The sequence below is a fragment of the Stenella coeruleoalba genome (genome assembly GCF_951394435.1).
Source record: "Stenella coeruleoalba genome assembly, chromosome: 15".
Taxonomy (NCBI): Eukaryota; Metazoa; Chordata; class Mammalia; order Artiodactyla; family Delphinidae; genus Stenella; species Stenella coeruleoalba.
In genome coordinates, this window is record NC_137161.1 from 23,910,992 (window position 1) to 23,935,214 (window position 24,223).

Here is a 24,223-nt window from a genome sequence, read left to right on the forward strand (position 1 = left end):
TTAGGTTCTTCTGTATTAAGTGAATATATGTAAATGAGTGTTATATTCTCTCTTCTGTTGATTCCTTTACTATTATATAATGCCCTTCTTTTTTTGTTATATACTTTGCTTTAAAGTCTATTTTGTCTGATATGAGTATTCTTTCTTGTTATTTCCGTTTGCATGAAATGTCTTTTTCCATCCCCTCACTTTCAGGTGTGTTTTTAGCTCTGAAATGAGTCTTTTATAAGCAACATATAGATGGGTCTTGGTTTTTTATCCAGTCAGTCACCCTATGTCTTTTGATTGGAGCATTTAGTCCATTGACATTTAAAATGATTATTGATAGGTATGTACTTATTGCCTTGTATGTACTTATTGTTACTTTTTTTTTTAAACGATCAGGGCCTTCTTTCCTTTTTTAAAAAAATTTATTTATTTTTGGCCACGTTGGGTCTTCGTTGCTGCGTGTAGGCTTTTCTCAAGTTGCGGTGAGCAGAGGCTACTCTTTGTTGCAGTGCGCGGGCCTCTCATTGCAGTGGCTTCTCTTGTTTCAGAGCACAGGCTCTTGGCACGTGGGCTTCAGTAGTTGTGGTGTGCGTGCTCTAGATCTCAGGCTCAGTGGTTGTGGCGCATGGGCTTAGTTGCTCTGCAGCATGTGGGATTTTCCCAGATCAGGGATTGAACCTGTGTCCCCTGCAATGGCAGGCAGATTCTTAACCACTGCACCACTAGGGAAGTCCCTATTGTTACTTGTTTTCTGGTTGTTTTGTAGTTCTCCTCTGTTCTCTTTTTCTTCTTTTAGTTTCTTCCTTTGTGGTTTGACGATTTTCTTTAGTGGCATGCTTATGTTCCTTTTTCTCTAGTGTTTGTGTATCTATTTTAGGTTTTGATTTGTGGTTACTATGACATTCATATATGTTGACTTTTAACTGTATTGACTTGTTTTAAACTAATAGTCATGTAAGTTCAAATGCATTCTAAAAGATCTGCATTTTTTTACTCCTCTCCCTCACATTTTGTTTTTGATGTCATAGTTTTATATCTTTATGTTTATCCCTTTATTGTTTATTATAGTTACAGTTGACTTTACAGTTTTTTGTCTTTTAATTTTCATATAGCTTATTTAAGTGGTTGATCCTCAGCCTTTACAATATATTTGCCTTTCAGGCTTTCACCATTAATTATGATGATAGCTGTGGAATTTTGATTAACGCCCTTTATCAGATTGATTACATTGATTAGTTTTCATGTTTGACCCAACCTTGCATTCCTGACATGCATCTTGCTTTGTCTGTTGTATAATCCTTTTTACATATTGTTGGACTTGGTTTGCTGGCACAGCTGATCCTTGAACAATAGGTTTGAATTCCATGAGTCCACTTATACGTGGATTGTTTTCAATAAATACTTAACTGCAGTACTACATGATCTGTGGTTGGATCTGTGGATGTGGAACCGTTTATACAGGGCTGATTGTAAAATTCAACTGTATGGGCAGTTGTCACCCCTAACCCCCATGTTGTTCAAGGATCAGCTATTTTGCTGGGCGTTTTTGTGTTTATATTCATCAGAGATATTGTTCTATAAGTTTTCTTTTAATGTCTTTGTTTGGTTTTGGTATCAGGATAATAGTAGCCTCATAGAATGAGTTGGGACCTGTTCCCTCCTCTTCTGTTTTATGGAAGAGTCTGTGAAGTATTTGCTAATTTCTCTTTAAATGTTCAGTAGAATTTACCAGTGAAGCATCTGGACTTGGGCTTTTCTTTGTGGGTAGTTTCTTTCCTTCCTTACTTGCTCCCTCCCTCCCTTTCTTCCTTTCCTATTAAATTACTAATTTGATCTCTTTAATTGTTGTAGGTATGTCAGATTTTCTGTTTCTTCTTGAGTCAGTTTCTGTTGTTTGTGTCTTTCTGGGAATCTGTATATTTCATCTAAGTTATGTAGTTTGTTGGCATACAGTTGCTCCTAGTACTTCCTTGTAAACCTTTTTATTTCCTTAAAATTGGTAGTATTGTCCCCTCTTACATTCCTGAATATAGTTGAGTCAGTGTGAGTTGGTCACTGTAACTATTTTCAATATTGTTGGTTTTTCAAAGAACCAAATTTGATTTTGTTGATTATTCTCCGTTATTTTTCTTTTCTCTATATCACTTATTTTTGCAATGATCTTTTTAATTTCCTTGTGCTTGCTTTGGGTTTGGTTTATTCCTTTTTTCTCCTAGTTTCTTATTGTGGAAGATAAGATCATCTGAGATCCTCTCTCCTTTTTAATATAAATGTTTCTAACTATAAATTTGTCTGTAAGCACTGCTTTTGCTGAGTCCCGTGAAACCATTATCGTCTTCTCTTTCTTTCCTTTCAAGGAAGGGAAAGATGTTTTTTCATAGTTCTGGGGCTTGCCTTGATTTGAGCTTGCTTGAAGTATATAAAATTTCTGATAATCATTTAGACCTACGGAAGTGGTAATCTCCTATGGTTCACCCTAATACAAATTACTTTCACAAACATCTCATTACCTCCCATTACCCCTGTATTATCTTATTTTTACAATCTAAGAAAACAAGCTCAGGAAGAATAATGGGACTTGCTCAAGGTCATAGGACTGATATGCGTCCGGATAGGCTAAGATGTTATTGAAGATGTGCATGTCCTGTAATAAATTACAGTGAACTTTTGATCTAATTGAGGGACAAGTGTACATGAAAATAATTGACTTCTGGCACCTGATAATGCTGTGTCCCCAAAGTAGACACTGCCATATTGATTAATGAACCTGTCATTAGACTAGGCTATTGCTCATGCCTTCACACATTTACTGAGTGTCTGATCTGTGTCTGGTATTCTTTGAGAGAAAGAAGGTGTGCACAATAAACACAGCTTGGTACCTACTCTGAAGGAGCTTGTGGTCTACAGGAGGGGGGACAAATGAGCCAGTAATTATGATACAATATGATAAATGTTAGATAAGGCCCCAGACTCTTAGAAAGGAGAGAGGGGAAGGCCTATCAAGGAAAATGTCTGGTTTTTTGGCTTGCATTTAGGAGAAAGAGCTTTCTGGGTAGAAAAGGCAGGGAGGAGAAGGAGCTTTCCAGATAGAAAAGACATCCAAAGATGTTCTGTGGCGGTAGAGTTCACCCTTGAACAATACAGGGGGTCGGGGCACTGACCCTCCACAGTTGAAAATTCTTGTATAGCTTTGAGTCGACCCTCCATACCTGCAGTTTCCCTGCACCTGTGGATTCAACCAATCGTGGATTGTGTAGTACTGTAGTATTTACTATTGAAAAAAATCCCACATATAAGAGGACCCACGCAGTTCAAACCTGTGTTTAAGGGTCAACTGTATTATGGGTGTGTGTAAATAATTACCCACCTTGCCCCGACCTTAGGTTTATTTTCTCCCCACACAGGTGGCATACCATATATACAGGTACACAGCTCTGTAGGCAGGGGAAAAGCATGTGCAGAGAGGCATAGAGAGAGAACATGTACATCTGGAGCCTAGAGCGGGCACTGGGAAAGAGAGAAAGCTAGAGAGGAAAGTAGGTGATAGAATAGGAAGGGTGTGTATCATGAGCAAGGAGCTGGACTTTTATCTTGCAGGCTGTTGGGGAACTTCTGAACGTTTCTAGAAAGACCTTTGAATTATTTGTCCTGTGTGGGTTTGGGAGCCAGCTGCTCTCTTTAGCTGTATATGCTAGTAGTTCTTTCCTCACCAGTAAACTTTTCCTCTTTTTTTTTTTTTTTTTTCTTTTGCCTCACAGTTCACTGAAACTTTTTTGACGGAGAGGGACAAACAGTCCAAATGGAGTGGAATTCCTCAGCTGCTCCTTAAGCTGTATGCAACCAGCCACCTCCACAGTGACTTCATTGAGTGCCAGAACATCCTCAAGGTAACTTAGGGGACTTGGAGGGACTGCATTCAGGGTCTCCAGATGATACAAGATGTCTGATTTTTTTCTCTTCTTCCGCTTACTTTTTAAAATAGTCTGTTTTTATTGCATAAGCTATAGAAAATTTGGGAAGTTCAGAAAAAGTGCAAACAAGAAAATAAAAATCCCCAATAATCCCCCACCATCCAGAGATAATCACCATTAAGTTTCCTGTGTATATACTTTTGGGTTTTATTCACATTTGTTTTGTATCAGTGCTTGCTTAATTAAGGAGGCCTGTGCCCTGGGATTAGGTTACCTTCTTTTTCAACAGGATTTAAAAGATCCCATTTTGCTGAAGGTTCAAGAAGTAGCCTTGTGGCTGTTGATAATTATGACTAGCATATAAAGATGAAGGGACTGAGCCTGGTGGTTGGGAGAGGGATGGAAAGAATGCATAGACATCTAGGGCAGTTGTTCTCAATCTTGAGTGTGTATCAGAGTCACCTGGAAGGCTTGTTAAAACAGAGTCCTGGGCCCTACCGGCAGAGTTTCTTATTTAGTAGGTCAGACTTCAGCTTGGGGAGGTGGGTCCAACTTTGAATTTAGATTACTGGCTCTAATGTAGCTAAAACCCATGCAAGTTATATTTGATCATAATGAAACGATATAATGTTTTTCAGAGGTGAAGTTCTGTTTATTATATCGCATAAGAAGTCATTTAAAAATAGGGCCAGGGGCTTCCCTGGTGGCGCAGTGGTTGAGAGTCCGCCTGCCGATGCAGGGGACATGGGTCCGTGCCCCGGTCTGGGAAGATCCCACATGCCGCGGAGCGGCTGGGCCCGAGAGCCATGGCCGCTGAGCCTGCACGTCTGGAGCCTGTGCTCCGCAACAGGGGAGGCCACAGCAGTGAGAGGCCCGTGTACCGCAAAAAAAAAAAAAATGTATATATAATAGGGCCAAAAAGTTTAGTCTGTACCTTTGAGAAGAGACGTTTGGGACTTCCCTGGTGGTCCAGTGGTAAAGGATCTGCCTTTACCACTGGCGGGGACACGGGTTCAATCCCTGGTCAGGGAACTAAGATCCCACTTGCTGCAGGGCAACTAAGCCCACTTGCCACAACTACTGAGCCCGTGTGCCTCAACTAGAGAGCCTGCGTGCTCTGGAACCCGCGTGCCACAACTACGGAGCCCAGGTGCCCTGGAGCCTACGTGCCACAACTAGAGAAGAGAAAACCTGCACGCCACAACTAGAGAGAAACCTGCACACTGCAACGAAAGATCCCGCGTGCCTCAACGAAGACCCTGCAGGCTGCAACTAAGACCTAACACAGCCAGAAATAAATTAATTAATTAATTAATAATAAATCTTTAAAAAAATAGAAGAGATGTTTTATCTATACAACTTTTTTGTAAGTTGAAAATCATTCCCAAATAAAAATTTAATTAAAAAGAAGGCATTTTGTGTTCTTGATCTTCTCACAGTCTGATTAGGATAGAAATAGTGTCTTACACTTGTTTGAAAACATTTTGCAAGGAATAATGCATTATTTCATTTGATTCCTGCAAAATCTCTTGAGATATGAGGTAGATAAAAGAGGGAAATTAATATTTTGAGTGCTTGCTATGTGATCATCATTTCTTTATGCACTCAGCAAATACTTATTTGAAATGTACTGTGTACCAGGCATATTTAATTTTTATGATAACTCTGTGAGATGGGTGGTATTAGTATATTAGTCCAAAATACTTTGATTGCAGGTAACAGTAACCCACTCAGATTAGCGAAAAAGATCTTTTATTGTCTCACATAATCGGAAAGCACAGATGTGAACTGAGGGGCCAAATAGAGTTAGGCTGTCCATTTCTTATCTTGACATCTGTGTGTGGCCTCATGTTCCTCCACAGAAGTAGGGCTATTACCTGAGGAAGAGAAAAGGAGATACTGAGCAGGCAAATCCAGATGTCTTCTCCGTTCCCTTTTTCAGTTGAGAAAACAGACTCAGCATAACCTGCCCAAAGTCACGTGGCTATTATTGCTGTGAGCCCAGATTTGTCTTACTCCTGAAACCAGTTTCCATTGTACCATGTTGCCAGCAGAATTACATTCTAGTTTTATAAATGAGAGGAATGAAACCCAGAGAAAGTAGTTCAGTCACTTACTAATTATGTGATCTTGTACAACTTTGTGATTTTGTTTTTCATCTGTAAAACTACACTCACTTCACTGAATTGTTTTAAAGATTAAATGGGCTAAAGTATAGAAACCCAGTGCTTGGCATATAATAGGTTATCCATAAGAGAGGGTTCTGCTTTTTCTTTTTTTTTCTTTTTTTTTTTCTTTTTCTTGATGTGTGGTACCTGGACCAACATCAGCATCACTTGGAGACTTACTATAAATGCACATTCTCAGGCCCCACCCCAGACCTATTAAATCAGAAACTGCAGGTGGGACCCAGCAGTCTGGGTTTTTAACAAGCCCTTCAGATGGTTCTGATGCTCATCATCACTGTGTGAGAACTGCTGCTCTAGCCCACTGTGTTCCATCTTCCCTCGAGGTTCCTGAGAAGGGAGCATAATGAGTAGGGCCCTATTATATTCTTCCTATCCTATCTCCTGTTTCACCCCAAATAGTTCTGCTTTCTTTTGTAAGCACAGACTCAGGAGCCAGACTTCCTAGGTTTAAGTCCTGACTCTGTCACATACCCTGTATGACATTGACAACTTCTTTGTGTCTCAGTCTCCTTATCTGTAAAACTGGGCTGATAAATTACTATTATTTCATTGTGTTGTGAGGATTAAAATAGGTAATGGATGAAGTACTTAGAACCATGCCTGGTACATAATAAGCATTTAATAAGTTAGCTATTACTACTATTACAACAACTTTTATTGTATCAGCTTTTCTGTAAGATTTTTTTTTATGGTTCATTGTCTTTGACCTCATGGGAGTTCAAGTTGTGACTAAAATGCAAACTGGTGTTTTGGTGTCTGGTTTGTGTTGGATGCTAAACTGAATGTCTTTCTGTATCCTTTTTCACTAGGAAATTTCTCCTCTTCTCTCCATGGAGGCTATGGCATTTGTTACTGAAGAGAGGAAACTTACCCAAGAAACCACTTATCCAAATACTTATATTTTTGATTTGTTTGGAGGTGTTGATGTAAGTTGTTGTTTATTATTACTGCTGCTACTTAATGGCTTGGGAATTTAACTCTTGAAATGGGAGGTAGGAAACATTTTACAATTTATAGCAAACATTTCAGAATTTTCATCTTTTTTTATGATTTTTAAAAAATTTTTACTGAGTTATAGCTTACATACCATACAGTTCACTTGCTTTACTTGTACAATTCAATGATTTTTGGTGTATTTACAGAGTTACAGAGTAACTATCACTACAGGCCTAGTTTTTTTTTTTTGGCCACGTGGCATGTGGGATCGTCCCCAGCCAAGGATTGAACCCACACCCCCTGCATTGGAAGGTGGAGTCTTAACCGCTGGACCCCCAGGGAAGTCCCCAGAATTTTCATCTTTAGAAGCTCAGTGGTATTCACATATATTGAAGCACCAAAGCTTTTACACTAGAATAATTGAGTTATGTAAATTGATCTGGTGGCGCAATGGTTAGGAATTCGCCTCCCAGTGCAGGGGACGCGGGCTTGTTCCCTGGTCAGGGAACTAGATTCCACATGCATGCCGCAACTAAGACCCGGCACAACCAAAAGTAAATAAATTAATTAAATTAATAAAATTAAAAAAAAATATATATATATATATCCCCTTTTTTTTAAGGTACAAAGTAACAGGTATGTCTCTCTGGGACTTCCCTGGTGGTCCAGCGGTTAAGAGTCCACATTCCCAGTGCAGGGTGCCCAGGTTCAATCCCTGGTCGGGGAACTAGATCCCGCATGCTGCAATGAAGATCCCGCATGTGGCAGCTAAGACCCAGTGCAGCCAAATAAATAAATTTATTAAAAAAAAAAGAAAAAAAATGGAGATCTGCATAAATTAAATGACTTCAGGGACTAGGATGAACTGGAGAGTGCATGCCTGCTTTTATGGGGAAATGGCTTCCGTTCCTATTGACCTTTGCCCTCAGGGATGTAGGAAATCTAGATTCTTATGTAGAATCTCCCAGCTTTTCAGTAGATGTAGACCACATGAGTTATGTCTGTGGCCCAGGTATGATCCATCACTTGGCATTCAGGGACTTTTAATTTATTCATTGACATAGTCCATCCTCTATTTCAAGAGAATTTATTTTAAATATAATAACCTATGCAGATGAATATCTTATACTTTTCTTGGATGACTGTGAAAAGTGGGGCATCTCTTTTCAAAAGCATTTGTGTAGTATGCTTCAAAACCTTAAAGATCATTACTCATTTTGCCCTGTTGTTTCCATTTATGTGAATCTCTCATGAAGATGTAAGTCAAAATGAGATAAGGCTTTGTATACAAAGATGCTTAGTGTGGCTTTATATATAATAGTTAAAAGTATTCATCAGGAGGAAGGTAGTTCTTGTTTTCTGTAAGGTCAATGGTGATCTCGTTGATATTCTCTGTTATTTTCTATTCTCTGCTAAATTAGTTTCCATTCTAATCCTTATTACTTTTCTTCTGCCTGCTTTGGCTTTGTGTTGCCCCTCTTTTTCCAGTGAATTGAAGAGAAAGATTAGGTTATTGGTTTGAGATAATTCCCTTTTTTTCTTTTAAGCAAAATTTATTTTTTGCATTTTTATTGAAGTATAGTTGTTGTCCAATATAGTGATTCACAATTTTTAAAGGTTATGCTTTGTTTATAGTTATTGTAAAATATTGGCTGTATCCCCTATGTTGTACAATACATCCTTGTAGGCTATCTTAGACTTACTAGTTTGTACCTCCCACTCTCCCACCTTTATATTGCCCCCCACCGACTGGTAGCCACTAGTTTGTTCTCTGTATCTGTGAGTCTGCTTCTTTTTTATTATAGTCACTATTGTGTTTTACTTTTTTAGATTCCACATACAAGTGATATACAGTGTTTGTCTTTCTCTGTTTGACTTATTTCATTTAGCATAATGTCCTCCAAGTCCATCCATGTTGCTGCAGATGGCAAAATTTCATTCTTTTTTATGGCTGAGTAGTATTCCTGTGTGTGTGTGTGTGTGTGTGTGTGTGTGTGTGTATTCCATGTGTGCTTGAGTAGAATGTGTATTCTGCTGTTGCTGGGCAGAATGCTTTATAGCTGTCAGAGCTTGTTGGTTTATAGTGTTCAAGTCTTCTATATTTTTGGTATTACCTCATTGTCTATCCATTATTGAAAGTAGGGTATTATCCAGCTATTATTTTTGAATTGTCTCCTTCAGTTCTGTCAGCTTTTGCTTCATGTATTTTGAAGTTCTGTTGTTAGATGCATATATGTTTATAATTGTTATATCGTCCCGATGGATTGACCCTTTTATCATTATAAACTGTCCTTTGTTTCAACAGAATGGGTTTTTAAATGCATATTTATTGTAAACAGTTTAAACAGAATTATGTGTTGTATTACAAGTATGTAAAATGAAAAATGAATGCATATACTCCCCAGCCCCCTGTAGAAATCAGTATTAACAGTTTATAGTATACCTTTTGTAATTCTTTTTATAAACTTATGTTTATAAAAAGAACACAAATATTCTAAAAGCAAAAGAGGAATCATAGTGAAAATGTTCTGCAGCTTTTAAAAAATTAAAGCCACGTTGGACCCCAGAGATTAACTAATCTAACATTCTTATTTTTAAAAATGAGAGCCAAGGCCATGGAGGGACACTGACTTGCCCGAGTTTACATGGGGAATAGGTGGCTGAGCTGCAACTAGAACCCAGGTTTCCTGACTCTTGGTACAGTGCTCATTTCCCTGAACTTCACTGCCTTCTGCCTGTGTTGGGACCAAGAGGGTCTTGCAGTACCCTGACAGATATTTGGGCCATGAGTTGTCATGGCAAAGACTGTTTTGTAAGTTGTGCTTTGAATTTTGAAGCTTTTATCCAATTTTTTTTTAATAGCTCCTTGTAGAAATTCTTATGAGGCCTACAATCTCTATTCGGGGACAGAAACTGAAAAGTAAGTATACTTATCAGCCACTGGTACTCATTTCCTAACCTGCTGTTATGATGGTAATTCCCAGGAGTTTCTCTTCTTTCCCTTCCTAACTCTTAACAATGAGGACATGCCTTACGTTCGGCTGTAGGACACTCTCCGCCCCTAACTAAGCAGCTCTCTTTATTTTATACTTGGTAGAAATATAAGTCTAGTGCTTTAAAAGAAAAAGTGTGAAAACTACTGGGCTAAAAGAATTGCATCTTTGTAGTTTCTAATAGTCCTTGGTTTCAGCTTTTATGTTTTCTTTGCAAATTCTTATTTCTCATATAGTTAATTGAGAGAGTAAGGAAAAGCCTGGTAAGATCATTTGTTTTATTTTTTAATTATTGTCTTGTTTTTGTTGTTATAAAAGTGATATAAGCTCTTTGTGAAAAGTTCAGTCATTACCAGAATGTGTAATTTATTTGTGTTTAGGGTAGCACATTATTTCTTGGACTGAACTTACACATGTTGCAAATATTATTCTTAGGTAGTCAGTTGATAATTTAAAAAAATGAGTAAGTACACTTACTTCGGCATTAAAAGCCAGAGATCAGTTAACATCTGATGAATGCTCTACTACAAATATCACTTTTTTTTTAATTAAAAACTTTTCCTCCCAACATCAACATGACATATTATGTAAGGCCTTGTTTGTATGTGTAGTAGTGGTTAAGAGGATTCATATTCATCTTTTATGTCACAGCTTTGTATCCTATCTAAATTGGTCTTCATGTCCTCTACCCTCATAGCAGGTAGCATCTTGTAATTACTTGTTGGTGTACTTATTTATTCTCTCTTCCCCCACTAGATTTATAAGTTCCATGAGGCTTTGTCTTTTTTTTTTTTTTTTCGCTAACCACCGTATATTCTGTATCTGCTCTAGAGCGGATGCTGAATAAATATTTGATGAATGAGTGAATTCCAGTTCCCTTTGAAAATGAAAGGTCTAGAAGTACTGAGATATACTGATTTGGTGTTCCAACCTGCTCTGAAGTCATGAAATAAATAAACCAGAAGTCCCCATAGGTTGAAAAGTGGTGATGAGGGATACTGGACATCTGCATTATCTCAAGATTATGTCAGATAACCCTTCTGGTCAAGCTAGCTTGTCAGGGCTGCCCACTGGGATCTTGGAAGGAAGCCTAACATTTTAGAGTTTGTGGCAGCATAGGAATTAATGCAAACAGTTTTTAAAAATAAAAGTAATGCCAAACAAAACACTTTATCCATGGTTCATACTCAATTTTATCATCTCCCAGTTTTGAGGACTTGAAAATTTAGTTTCCTTTTTGTCGTACTCTCCTGTTCCTGCTCACAGAGAAGTAACTAGTTCTTTATTGGTACCCAACGTAAATAACAACAGAACAAAACACGTTGAGTCTGTAGTAAAAATGACATCCTTGTTTGCTGCTAGTAGAATTTTCAGTGGAATTTTATAATATCAATCCAATTACTTTGGATTCTCGTAATTCTGCTTTTGGAAATGTATCTTAGGGAACCAGTTCAACACAAGCATAAAAGGACTATATGTTATGTTGTTTATTTCTAGTCTATTTAAATAGCAAAATTTTTAAAACCCTGGATATAATTCTAATCAAGCTATAAAGGAACATGGCTTACTAAGTGATAACACCACAACAGGTTGAAATTATAAAGACTATGGAACATAATAAGCATAATACTATATCAAACCAAAAAGCAGTGTACAAATTGGTTTGTAGGCTCTGATGCAGGCACCATGAAACTCTTTGGTGAATAAGGACTGGAAGGAGGTATGCTAAAAGGAAAATAATCATCTTGGAGGGGATTATGAGGAACAATTCTATGTTCAAAAATTTAATTCTGTTACCCTATCTTTCCAATGAGAAAAATAACCAGTTATTCCCCTTTCACTTTCAGTAAGTGATGAAATGTCCAAGGACTGTTTGAGCATCTTGTATAATACCTGTGTCTGTGTAAGTATCCCTGCCATCAGGGCCTCATTTTTCTCCCTGCCACATCTGCAGTGCTCGAGGAGGGAAGATTTGAATGGGGTGGTAGACATGACAGCTATCTTCAGACATTGGAGAATTGGACTGATATGTGCCTGAGAACCATAACCAACAGGTAGAAATTATGGATGGCAAAATTTCATATTAATTGAGCCATGGCTGCTTCAGCAGGTACTGAACTCCTCTAGCCCTGGAGGTGTCCAAGCACAGACTGAACAAAAAACTTGTTAAATGGATGCAAGCATTGAAAGAGTGCCTGTGACCTTTTAGGATTCCTTTAAACTCTATTGTACCTACTCCTTCATTTTTATTGTTAGAAAACAAAACAAGAACCAGAAGACCCACCATGTGTTGATTAGGACATCCAACTAGGTTGATCACTGAGTGGGAAAGAATGGTGAATAAAAGAAGCAATTTGGTGGAAAGAGCATAGCACTTAGTGCTAGAACTTGGTTTGGGGTTCTAGCTCTTGGCTTCATGCTTATTAATTCTCCTCCCTGTGCTTTAGTTTCTTATCTTAGTAGAGTGTAGTTGGTAATCATACATCATAGGGTTGTTGTGGGATTTAAATGAGATGATAGATGTGAAAGCACTTTGTAAAGCAATATACAAATGTTAATTTTTGTAAGACCCAGTACCTGTCTTTTGGGAACATATGTGGTAAACTGTAAAGAGTGAATCAAATACAGCAGAATGAAACAAATGCTGTTGTAGAAGTGAAACCTCTATGCAATGAAAACTCAAAGGAACATTTAATTCCATTTCATTTCTTGCCTCATTCAAAAAAAGATTTCGGGCATCGTTAGGAGTATGTAAGATCTACCAATATTATAAATTTAGAAGTAGGTATCCAGGAATTGGGCTAAACATAAAATCATCTGTATCGCGGATGGGGTACAAATTTGGGTTTAAGCTGATATCGTATATTAACGCATATATGTGGAACCTAGAAAAATGGTACAGATGAACTGGTTTGCAGGGCAGAAATAGAGACACAGATGTAGAGAACAAACGTATGGACACCACGGGGGGAAAGTGGCGGGCGGGGTGGTGGTGGTGGGATGAACTGGGAGATTGGAATTGACATGTATACACTAATATGTGTAAAATGGATAACTAATAAGAACCTGCTGTATAAAAAAATAAAATAAAATTCAAAAATTCAAAAAATAAATAAAACAGAAGCAATATTGTAACAAATTCAATAAACACTTTAAAAATGGTCCACATCAAAAAAAAAAAGAATAACGCTACTATGAACATTTGTTCATATGTGTAAACTTGACTGAGCTAAGGGACACCCAGATATCTGGTTAAACATTTTTTTTCTGGGTGTGTCTGTGAGGGTGTCTCTGGAAGAGATTAGCATTTGAATCAGTAGATGCCCTCACCAATGTGGGTGACCACCATCCAATCCATTGAGGCCCTGAATAGAGCAAAAAGGTGGGGAGGTTGGGCGAATTCACTCTCTGCCCGAGCTGAGACATCCGTCTTCCCCTGCCCTCGGACTTGGAGTTCCTGGTTCTTGGGCCTTTGGCTCCAACAGGGACTTACACTGTTGGTTCTGATTCTCAGGCCTTCTGTCTCTGACTGAATTTCATCACCAGTTTTCCTGGTTCTCCAACTTGCAGATGGCATATCAAGGGACTTCTCAGCCTCCATTAAAAAAAAAAAAAAAAAAAATTTGGGTTTAAGCTTCTTAGCAACCAACACAAATAGGGAAATATGTTTCAACACTTAACACAAAGTTCAGCATCCATAACATTGCTATGCAACAGAAATATAACACTTAGGTTATTTTATTTTACCTTTAGGAATAGCATATTTATTAGTTCAGGATTGATATCTTTTTTTTTTTTCTTTTTTTTTTTGGCTGCGTTGGGTCTTCGTTGCTGTGCGCGGGCTTTCTCTAGTTGCATTGAGCAGGGGCTACTTACTCTTGGTTGTGGTGCGTGGGCTTCTCACTGCGGTGCCTTCTCTTGTTGCAGAGCACAGGCTCTAGGTGCATGGGCTTCAGTAGTTGTGGCACGTGAGCTCAGTAGTTGTGGCTCACGGGCTCCAGAATGCAGGCTCAGCAGTTCTGGCGCGTGGGCTTAGTTGCTCCGCAGCATGTGGGATCTTCCTGGACCAGGGCTCGAACCCGTGTCCCCAGCATTGGCAGGCGGACTCTCAACCACTGCGCCACCAGGGAAGCTCCAGGATTGATATCTTAAGATAAAAATCAGCATCCACAAAAACCTTGACAATATAAATGATAGGCTGTTTGAATAAAAAGAATTGAAAAGGGATAATGTAAAGCTTTGGACATAACTCTAAATAAACAAATAAGAAATTAATGCTGAGGGCTTCCCTGGTGGCGCAGTGGTTGAGAGTCCGCCTGCCGATGCAGGAGACGCGGGTTCGTGCCCCGGTCTGGGAAGATCCCACATGCCGCGGAGCGGCTGCACCCGTGAGCCATGGCCGCTGAGCCTGCGCGTCCGGAGCCTGTGCTCCGCAATGGGAGAGGCCACGGCAGTGAGAGGCCCGCGTACCGCAAAAAAAAAATTAATTAAATTAAATTAATGCTGAGGTCCTGAGCAAGGGAGATATGTCTTAGGGACATACAAATGAAAAATAGTTTAGGGGCCTAAACTGTCAGTAAGTTCAAAAGGATTCAGCAAAAACTATTGTCACCAAAAAGGCTAATGTAATCTTAGTGTAATAAACTTGCACTTTTAGTCACTTGATTAGGTTATATATGGTATTTTGTGTTTGCTTCTGTGTATCACATTTTAAAAAGTATAAGTCTCTCAAGAATATTAGAGTATAATATAAAAAGACTCCGAAAACAAGTGAAATAACCCATCACCCCACCATACTTAGGTTATTTTCAATTTCCTTGTAGCCACGTTTTTTAGAAAGTAAGAAAAGAAGTAGGAAGAAATAGGTGAAGTTAATTTTAATGATTTTTTTTTTTTTTTTTTTTTTTTTTTGCTGTACGCGGGCCTCTCACTGTTGTGGCCTCTCCCGTTGCGGAGCACAGGCTCCAGACGCGCAGGCTCAGCCACTTTGCGGCATGTGGGATCTTCCCGGACCGGGGCACGAACCCGTGTCCCCTGCATCGGCAGGCAGACTCTCAACCACTGTGCCACCAGGGAAGCCCTAATGATGTATTTTATTTAGCACAGTATATCAAGAATGTTATTCCAACATGTCATCAATATAAGTAATTATTAATGGGATATAATTCCTTTTTTTTGTATTAAGGTTTCAAAATCCAGTGTGTTTTTTACTTTCAGAGCACATCTCAGTTCAGACTAGCCACGTTTCAAGTGCTCAGTAGCCACATGTAGCTAGTGGCACAGGTAAGCACAGACAGACCCGTGAGATAAAAATAAACTAATTGTTCAGGTAGTGCACAATTATTCTTGTAACTAAAGGCCAGTAAGAAATTGTTCTTATAAAAAAAGATGATATATGTGTGATGTAATGACTCCATCATTGTCAGCTTCCATGTAGTTAATAGTCTTATGAGGCAGTCTTAATGAGGCTGTTCGTTAATAATGACACCTAATGTTAATAATATTCCAGGAAAACACAGTTCAGTTAAAAAAAGGAAGGAAGGGAAAGGAAAGAAAGGGAAGGAAGGAAGGAAGGAAAGGGAAAGAAAGAAAGAAAGAAAAGGAGAGAAAAGGAAAGAAAAAGAAAAGGAAAGCAAAGAAGAAACAAGAACATAGGATGATATGGTCCAACTTTGTGCTGATCTGGCTTAAACCCAGGTTAGATGGAAACCTAGGGCTTTTAGAGTTGCAAACACCAGTGTCTCCAAGGATCAGGCAGAAAACAAGAAACGTTTGAAGTTGCCTGTTTTGGAGTGGGGACTTGTGCAAATTGTGACTAACTGGAGTAAGCATATCCTATCTGAAGACGTAAAGTCAAAATTTAAAAGGTACTGCTGGCCAAATAAAACTTAGCCTACTGGGTGCTGGCTTATAGCTCTTGATTTAGGTACTAGGTTAAAAACCTATGATGGATATTATTTAAAAACTCCTCCCCATAAAAATACATTTGTACACAGTATTTTATATATAGTTTTAGGGAATTAAGGGCTCAGCTAACAGTTCCTGATGTAGCGTGGAATTGCTTTTCCAGTGTCTGGAATGGATATTTTGCCCTTCATATTTTATTCTGGGGTTATAACCTATTCTGCTTTTTCTCTTCTTTTCCCTTGCGATAGACGGAAGGGGTTACAAAGCGTTTGGCAGAAAAGAATGACTTTGTGATCTTCCTGTTTACACTGATGACGAGTAAGAAGACATTCTTACAGACAGCAACCCTCATTGAAGATATTTTGGGTGTTAAAAAGGTGAGCTGTATCCTCTAGCAGGTGAATGACCAGGTGGAGGAGAGTGCCTCAGACAGTTGGATTCTCAAACCTGAATAATGTACAGAACTCTTCTAAAGAAAAACTCTGCCATACTCCTAGTGTTAAAATTATTTTTTTATTACTTAAGTATATTTTTTTGTTACTTAAGTATATTCACTAGGTTATACTACTTATACTAATAGATCTTAAATGATTATAAAACCTAAACAAATAGATTGAAATCAAACTAATTATAAAGCTCAAAAGCTCAGATTGACTTTGTGAATTTAATGTGTTAGCTAATGTTACTTTGCTGAAATCAAATTGTCCCTCAATTATTATGGTGCAAGATCTTTTTAGCGTAGCTCTAATGCTGTATGCTGTATAATAACTCCGTTCTCCTACCACTTTTCTATATTTGAACTGTTGTGAAGCTTTCTTGTGAGGATGTTTGACTTTCACTTATTACGTTCACCTCTATTTTTTCTCATTAGTTTTCAACAAAGTTTAATTGACACCAACATAGGAAATAACAAATATGAGCACTGAAATCCTGCCAGTTGGTCATAAGACGGACATTCAAATGATCCAGGATATGCTTTAAAAAAAAAAAACAAAAGGACTATGATCGAAGTGAAAGCACTAAATTAAATATTTGTCATCGAGAATTCACAGACCGCGCGCTCCCCCCAACAGATCTATAGGCATGTTAGAGAATCACTATATTAGATTTTTGGTGTAATGCTTGTTAGGACCTGGCTTACTTCCCCAAGTCCTTGTCCCATGCCTGCACGTCAGTTGCAGGTTTGCAGATTCCTTCCTTTTACTACCGAGGAGGTAGGAGCAGCCTCGTAGATTTTCTGTTGCAGTGAAAAGAGTACCCATGTGCATTGTGGTGACCCCAGCTTTCATTTCTGTGTTTCTGCTGGCACTTTCCCCAGGCTCTGCTTGTTATTGCCCAGGCAGAAGATGCACAAGTGACCCATTGTCTGTAGGAAAACATTGGAGATGTGTGCAGGTCCCAGACAGACCCTTTGTGCCCTTTGATGAAAAGGCTTTGTTATTTTTCCAATAATTGTATGCACCAGTGTGTGAGAAGGGGCTTCCAGGGCGGAAACTCCAGACTCCCTGGCAGTCTTAGCATAAGACTCTAGGATTCCTCCTTCATAACTTTTCCTGCTTGTCCCTCATGCCCTCTTCCTACCTCTCATACCTTTCTGTGTTGCCAAAAATAGTGATGAGTTCTGCTAGACATTACGGGTACCTTAGTGCAGTTTGAAAGGGGGATAGACACCATAAGAAAGTGGGAACACAAGCCACAAACTGGGAAAAGATATTTGCAACCCATGCAACTAACAAAAGATTGGTATTCAGCATTTATCATGGGGAATTCTCTGGTGGTCCAGTGGTTGAGACTCCGGGCTTCCACTGCAGGGAGCATGGGTTCGATGCTTGGTCAGGGAACTAAGATCCCGCATGTAGTGTGGCACGGCCAACAAACAAACAAAAGCAACAACCAAAATAACCCCCAAAACAACAACAGCATTTATCATGAATTCTTGTGAATCAGCAAGGAAAAGACAAATGGCCCAGTAGAAAAATGGGCAATGATAGGAGCAAGCATTTTACAGAGGCGAAACAAATGATCCATAAAAAGAAGATGCTTAACTTCACTGATAATCAGGAAAATGCAGATAAGACCACAGTGAGAGAGCTCGAGAATGTGTATCACTGGAAACACTTACGTTACTGCTGATACCTTTTTATATCAGCAGAATATATCTATTTTGTTTTCTAGTTGAACGTGGGCATACCCTGTGACCCAGCACCTAAGGAAGCACTGACCTGAGGGCCGAAGCATCAGTATTGTGGCCTGGGTAACCTGTAACCTATGCCCAGGCACACTCGTGGGGAAGCTCAATTCCAGAACAGTGATTCTTAGAAATAAAAACACTAAATTGAAGCCAGGAGGGTGTGAAATGAATTCAGTGGATCTACCAGCTAAATAGAAAAGATCAAAATGTATTGTGTAAGGGTATTGTTTAAGTTTTTGTTTCATATTTATACACATACATTCACCTGTGTATATTTACTGTGTTGTGATGGAAAATTTATTTTTTATTCTTGGACATTGTCAGAATGGTTTGGAAGCCACTGCCTCAGAAAAACTTCTGCACATGTGCATCAAGAAACACATAAGAAAGGTTATGGCATTATTGGTTAAGGGCAAAAAACTGAAACCAGGTCTCTGATCCATCAACAGGAAAATGGATAAATGTCCTCTATTCACACAATGGGATATTATATAATGACTGTTGCTATAGGCGACAACATAGCTAAATCATAGAAATTATTTTTTTATTTTTTGTGGTACGCAGGGCTCTTACTGTTGTGGCCTCTCCCGTTGTGGAGCACAGGCTCCGGACGCGCAGGCTCATCGGCCATGGCTCACGGGCCCAGCCGCTCCGCGGCATGTGGGATCTTCCCGGACCGGGGCACGAACCCATATCCCCTGCATCGGCAGGCGGACTCTCAACCACTGTGCCACCAGGGAAGCCCCATAGAAATTATTGATAGAAGTCAGTTGCAGAAGATTGTATATAGTATATCTTTTTTAAAAATAGATCTTTATTGGAGTATAATTGCTTCATAATACTGTGTTAGTTTCTGCTGTACACCAAAGTGAATCAGCCATATGCATACATATGTCCCCATATCCCCTCCCTCTTACGTCTCCCTCCCATCCTCCCTATCCCACCCTCTAGGTCATCGCAAAGCACCGAGCTGATCTCCCTGTGCTATGCTGCTGCTTCCCACTAGCTAATTACTTTACATTCGGTAGTGTATATATGTCGATGCTACTCTCACTTTGCCCCAGCTTCCCCCTCCCACCCCATGTCCTCAAGTCCATTCTCTGTGCCTACATCTTTATTCCTGTCCTGCAACTAGGTTCATCAGTACCTTTTTTTTTTTTTTAGATTCATTAGCATACGGTATTTGTTTTTCTCTTTCTAACTTACTTCATTCTGTATGACAGACTCTAGGTCCATCCACCCCACTACAAATAACTCAATTTTGTTTCCTTTTATGGATGAGTAATATTCAGTTGTATATACGTGCCACATCTTCTTTATCCATTCATCTGTCGATGGACATTTAGCTTGGTTCCATGTCTTGGCTATTGTAAATAGTGCTGCAGTGAACATTGTGGTATGTGTCTCTTTTTGAATTATGGTTTTCTCAGGGTATATGCCCAGTAGTGGGATTGCTGGGTCATATGGTAGTTCTATTTTTAGTTTTTTAAGGAACCTCCATACTGTTTTCCATAGTGGTTGTATCAATTTACATTCCCACCAATAGTGCAGGAGGGTTCCCTTTTCACCACACCCTTTCCAGCATTTATTGTTTCTAGATTTTTTGATAATGACCATTCTGTCTGGCATGAGATGACAGCAGTAGTTTTGATTTGCATTTCTCTAATAATTAGTGATGTTGAGCATCTTTTCATGTGCCTTTTGGCCATCTCTATGTCTTCCTTTGTGAAATGTCTATTTAGGTCTTCCACCCATTTTTTAATTCCGTCCATTTTTTAATAATTTAAAATTGCAAATATTTTCTCCCATTCTGAGGGTTGTCTTTTTGTCTTGTTTATGGTTTCCTTTGCTGTGCAAAAGCTTTTAAGTTTAATTAAGTCCCATTTGCTTATTTTTGTTTTTATTTCCATTACTCTAGGAGGTGGGTCAAAAAAGATCTTGCTGTGGTTTATGTCAAAGAGTGTTTTTCCTATGTTTTCCTCAAAGAGTTTTATAGTGTCTGGTCTTATATTTAAGTCTTTAATCCATTTGGAGTTTATTTTTGTGTATGGTGTTAGGGAGTGTTTGAATTTCTTTCTTTTACATGTAGTGGTCCAGTTTTCCCAGCACCATTTATTGAAGGGGCTGTCTTTTCTCCATTGTTTGTTCTTGTCTCCTTGGTCATAAATTAGGTGACCATAGGTGTGTGGGTTTATCTCTGGGCATTCTATCCTGTACCATTGAGCTGTATGTCTGTTTTTGTGCCAGTACCATACTGTCTTGATTACTGTAGCTTTGTGGCATAGTTTGAAGTCAGGGCCCCTGATTTCTCCAACTCCGTTTTTCTTTCTCAAGAATGCTTTGGCTATTTGGGGTCTCTTGTGTTTCCATATGAATTGTAAAATTTTTTGTTCTAATTCTGTGAAGAATGCCATTGGTAGTTTGATAGGGATTGCATTGAATCTGTAGATTGCTTTGGGTAGTATAGTCATTTTCACAATATTGATTCTTCCAATCCAAGAACAATAGTATATTTCTCCATCTGTTTATGTCATCTTTGATTTCTTTCATCAGTGTTTTATAGTTTTCTGAGTACAAGTCTTTCTCCTCCTTAGGCAGGTTTATTCCTAGGTATTTTATTCTTTTTATTGCAGTGGTAAATGGGAGTGTTTCCTTAATTTCTCTTTCTGATTTTTCATTGTTGGTGTCTAGGAATGCTGGAGATTTCTGTGCATTAATTTTGGATCCTTCAGCCTTACCAGATTCATTGATTAGTTCTAGTAGTTTTCTGGTGGCATCTTTAGGATTTTCTGTGGATAGTGTCATGTCATCTGCAAACAGTGACAGCTTTACTTCTTCTTTTCCAATTTGTATTCCTTTTATTTCTTTTTCTTCTCTGATTGCCATGGCTAGGACTTCCAAAACTATGTTGAATAATAGTGGTGAGAGTGGACATCCTTGTCTTGTTCCTGATCTTAGTGGAAATGCTTTCAGTTTTTCACCATTGAGTATGATGCTTGCTGTGGGTTTTGTCGTATATGGCTTTTATTATGTTGAGGTAGGTTCCCTCTAGGCCCATTTTCTGGAGAGTTTTTATCATAAATGGGTGTTGAATTTTGTTGAAAACTTTTTCTGCATCTATTGAGATGATCATATGGTTTTTATTCTTCAGTTTGTTAATATGGTGTATCACATTGATTGATTTGCGTGTGTTAAAGAATCCTTGCATCCCTGGGATAAATCCTACTTGATCATGGTGTATGATTCTTTTAATGTGCCGTTGGATTCTGTTTGCTAGTATTTTGTTTAGGTCTATAATTTTCTTTTTTTGTGATATCTTTTTCTGGTTTTGGTATCAGAATGATGGTGGCTTCATAGAATGAATTTGGGAGTGTTTCTCCCTCTGCAATTTTTTGGAAGTATTTGAGAAGGATCAGTGTTAGCTCTTCTCTAAATGTTTAATAGTATTCGCCTGTGAAGCCATCTGGTCCTGGACTTCTGTTTGTGGGAAGATTTTTAATTACGGTTTCAATTTCATTACTTGTCATAGGTCTGTTTATATTTTCTAATTCTTCCTGGTTCAGTCTTGGAAAATTTTACCTTTCCAAGAATTTGTCCATTTCTATGTGGTTGTCCATTTTATTGCCATATAGTTGTTTGTAGTAGTTTGTAGTAGTCTCTTATAATCCTTTGTATGTCTGCAGTGTCAGTTGTGATTTCTCCTTTTTCATTTCTAATTTTATTGATTTGCGTCCTCTCCCTTTTTTTCTTGATGAATCTGGCTAAGGGTTTATCAATTTTGTTTATCTTCTCAAAAAAACAGCTTTTTTTTTTTTTGACTGGTCTAAATACATAAATTTACTTTTCCCCTTACCTTCCTTTCTTTGGGAAAAGGAAAAAGGAAACATTACTCTGTCTACTCAGAGAGCAAGGAGAACAGCAGAACAGATGAAGGGGGACTGAACTTACTGAGTCTTCTACCCGCTTCTGTTCTCTCTCAGCCTGTGTGTTGTCCTTATAGGTGAGTGAGAGATGTTAGGATTTCAGCATGCTGCTCCTTAACTGGAATGGGGCAAGAGATGCTCCAGCTGTTTTAATCAGTGACGTTTAACACATTTCAAGTGGCCAAAGTGTGCAGCCAGCACAATACCCAGAGCAATTAGATCATTCCTTTTTAAGACCAAGAAACTTTCTGTTGGTTTGATCTACTCTTGGTTTGATCTACTCCAGAATACCAAATACATAGATTTTGGAATAAACTGAAATAAATTGTAATTTACTTTCACCCAAAATTACACATCCTCTACCTAAGGACAAAGTCACTGCTCCTCTAAAGATACTGAGGGGAAGGGGAGTAGCTCAAATGAGTCTGTAATTTAAAATCACAACCAGAGAAGAAACACTTCAAGCACAATGGGGACATTCCATTGAAGAGCCACATTCATTTGGAATGTTTGCTTTGAAAACAACTCTTCTGGGGAATAAAAACCAGCTTTTAGTTTTATTGATCTTTGCTATTGTTTTATTCCTTTCTATTTCATTTATTTCTGCTCTGGTCTTTATGATTTCTTTCCCTCTACTCACTTCGGGTTTTCTTTGTTCTTCTTTCTCTAGTTGTTTTAAGTGTAGGGTTAGATTGTTTATTTGAGGTTTTTCTTGTTTCTTGAGGTGAGATTGAATTGCTGTAAACTTCCCTCTTAGAACTGCTTTTGCTGCGTCCCATAGGTTTTGGGTCGTCGTGTTATCATTGTCATTTGTTTCTATGTATTTTTTAAATTTCTTCTTTGATTTCTTCAGTGATCTCTTGGTTATTTAGTAGCGTACTGTTTAGCCTCCATGTGTATAGTATATCATTTTTACAAAGCTCAAAAATAGGCAAACTCAAATCATACAAAACTTTTTTTTAATGAAAAAGCAATAATAAACAAAATTCAGGATAGTGGTTACCTCTGGCCGAGAGAAAGGGAGATGTGATAGGAAAGGCACACATAGCTATTCACTTTGTTATGCTTTATAACATATGTTGTATCAAGTATTAAATAAAAATTAAAATATAACACAAAGAAGTGGGCCTGGAGGGTGGGTGGGGCGGGACCTGGTTTGCAACCCATACACTAGGTTGGACAGGGCTAAAGGAACAGATGAGCTGGAAGTCCCAGTTTCCAGTAATAACAATAGCTAACATTTGTGTACTGGGAAGGCAAAGGTGGAAGAAGCTACTCCCAAATAACCCCTCCACAGCCAACCAGAAATAGGAGTGAGATTCACAAGGGCTTCTAGGAATCATTCATTGGTTCAGTATACATTTACTGAGACCTACGCTACCAGGGTCTATGCACTGAGGCTCTGGAGAGGAGGTAAGATACACTCCTGACTCAAGGCAGTGTCAGTTTATTTGGGAAATTAGATGCAGGAACAGATAATTACAAGATCATGTTATATGTGCAGTGATAGAGAAATACCCAATCCAGTGGGAGTTAAGTACATTAGTGGGATGAAGGGTAGCAGGTATTATCTGAAGAATGTAAAGATGTTTCAGAAGGAGAGAAGATCATGTGATGTACAACATTTGTGGCTATTAAGGAAGAAAGAAAATGAGAATATAACCAAATAACAAAAAGCATTTCATAAAATTAAGTACTCATTCATGATAAAAGCTAGGAATAGAAAGAAAATTCCTTAACTTGGTATTGGATATCTATTAAAACTTACAGCAAACATCAAACTAAACCTGAAACTTTGGAAATATTTCTAATAAGGGAAAAGAGGAGAAGGTCTGCTATCACTTACTCTAGATAATTGGTTACTTGGGCATGTACACAAGGAGACACCTATAGGAATGTTCATTACAACACTGTTTAATAGTGAAAAATTATAGTCCGCCTAAACATACACATATTTAAAAAGAATGATTGAATAAATTGTGAATTAAAACAATGAGAAATGATTGAAGTAGACTTAACTTGTATCAGTGTAGTTGAATCTCACTGTTGACCGTGAAGTATCATTCACACTGTGCATGCAGAACAAAACCATGTATTTTTGTTTTATTTTTTATTGAGGTATAATTGATTTACAGTATTATATTAGTTCAGGTATACAACATAGTGATTCAAAATTTTTATAGAT

The 24,223-nt window shown here is 38.3% G+C and overlaps 1 protein-coding gene across 1 annotated transcript in view; it reads left to right on the forward strand.

Moving 5' to 3' along the window:
* Positions 1 to 24,223, forward strand: part of TRPC4AP (transient receptor potential cation channel subfamily C member 4 associated protein) — a 77,671-nt gene that overhangs the window by 20,192 nt on the left and 33,256 nt on the right. The window contains exons 2-7 of the mRNA XM_079944614.1: positions 3,747 to 3,875; positions 6,898 to 7,014; positions 9,887 to 9,944; positions 11,865 to 11,920; positions 16,173 to 16,318; positions 22,096 to 22,115. Coding sequence (XP_079800740.1) covers positions 3,747 to 3,875; positions 6,898 to 7,014; positions 9,887 to 9,944; positions 11,865 to 11,920; positions 16,173 to 16,318; positions 22,096 to 22,115 — 526 coding nt within the window. The remainder of the gene's footprint in view (positions 1 to 3,746; positions 3,876 to 6,897; positions 7,015 to 9,886; positions 9,945 to 11,864; positions 11,921 to 16,172; positions 16,319 to 22,095; positions 22,116 to 24,223) is intronic.